We start from the raw sequence: 1,406 nt of genomic DNA, 5'->3' as shown, positions 1-1,406 counted from the left end.
CTACTGTATATAAAGAACAATAAACATGAATGTGCACACATCTCTGTGGTAGGATATAGAGTCCTTTGGGTATGTGCCAGAAGTGGTATAGCTGGGTTATATGGTCATTTTCTGAGAAATGTCCAAACTGATTTCCATAATGGCTGCAACAGTTTACACTCCCACCAGCAGTGAGCCAGGGTCCCTAACTTTCCCCACATCCTCGCCAGCATTTGATGTTGTTTTCTTGCTGATACCAACTGTTCTTTCTGCATTGACTAAAGACTCCTTGATGCACAACTGTGTCTGAATGTCAAATATGTGTGTCATTTCAGGCTTATATAAAACTTGGGGACTACCAGAAGGCCCTGGTGGATTGTGACTGGGCTCTGAAGGTAAGAGAACATTTCCTTTCCCGTGTGACAATACTGGACTTGCTCAGACTTGATGCCTGAGCCCTGGAGTGAATAGACAGGAGCTTCCAGTGTATTCATGGTAAGAAACAGTGTAACCCTCAGAGACAGGCTTAGTTTCCTCATCATAAAATGGGATGGAATAGAGTTGTTGAGAGGGTTGTGATAATGCACACAAAGTGTCTAGCTCACATTTCAGGCTTATATAAAACTTGGGGACTACCAGAAGGCCCTGGTGGATTGTGACTGGGCTCTGAAGGTAAGAGAACATTTCCTTTCCCGTGTGACAATACTGGACTTGCTCAGACTTGATGCCTGAGCCCTGGAGTGAATAGACAGGAGCTTCCAGTGTATTCATGGTAAGAAACAGTGTAACCCTCAGAGACAGGCTTAGTTTCCTCATCACAAAATGGGATGGAATAGAGTTGTTGAGAGGGTTGTGATGATGCACACAAAGTGTCTAGCTCGTTGCAGGACCCCAGAGGCACCATCACCTCTGGTCATTCTGGGTTTTATATTGAAGTCATTCACCTTTGACTCAGTGCGGGCAGGGCAGGTATGTTATTCCACAGATGGCGTCTCCTTTCTTCCAGCCACAAGAGCTTATTTCTACAATATGATCATCTTCCTCATCCACTTAGGCCTTTTCCTTCCTGCCCTAATCATTTAAAAATAAAATACACCCTCTGCTACTTGTAGAGGAATAACCAGAAGAATAAATTGCTATTGTTCAACTTGAGTCAGGCCTTGTACGTGTAGCACAATAACTCCTTAGAGACGTTATTTCAGATGACTAAATGTTTAAATAGCCCTAAATCCAAATTCCCCTATGTTACCCTGTCACGTGGACCTTTATTTACTAAAAGAAGCACTTCTCAGAGGAACATGCACTTGAGCACCTCAAAGGGTCTATAAACAAGTATTTATCTTTCAAATCCTTGTGAATTTTGCATAGTACTCCATAAAAGTCCTCTCTCTCTCTCTCTCTCTCTCTCTCTCTCTCTCTCTCTCTCT

General features: G+C 43.0%; 1 protein-coding gene across 4 annotated transcripts in view; it reads left to right on the top strand.

Moving 5' to 3' along the window:
• Nucleotides 1–1,406, top strand: part of Ttc12 (tetratricopeptide repeat domain 12) — a 56,426-nt gene that overhangs the window by 24,097 nt on the left and 30,923 nt on the right. For 3 of the 4 annotated variants that reach the window (XM_029563386.1, XM_029563388.1, XM_008832754.3), the window contains exon 7: nucleotides 315–374. In XM_029563386.1, coding sequence (XP_029419246.1) covers nucleotides 315–374 — 60 coding nt within the window. Of the gene's footprint in view, nucleotides 1–314; nucleotides 375–591; nucleotides 652–1,406 lie in introns of all 4 variants that reach the window. The other variant, XM_029563387.1, reaches the window with a different exon arrangement.

Source organism: Nannospalax galili, unplaced genomic scaffold (genome assembly GCF_000622305.1).
Source record: "Nannospalax galili isolate Female #2095 unplaced genomic scaffold, S.galili_v1.0 scaffold335, whole genome shotgun sequence".
Lineage (NCBI taxonomy): Eukaryota > Metazoa > Chordata > Mammalia > Rodentia > Spalacidae > Nannospalax > Nannospalax galili.
The sequence above is the reverse complement of the archived record's forward strand: the minus strand, read 5'-3'. Positions and strand labels throughout refer to the sequence as shown.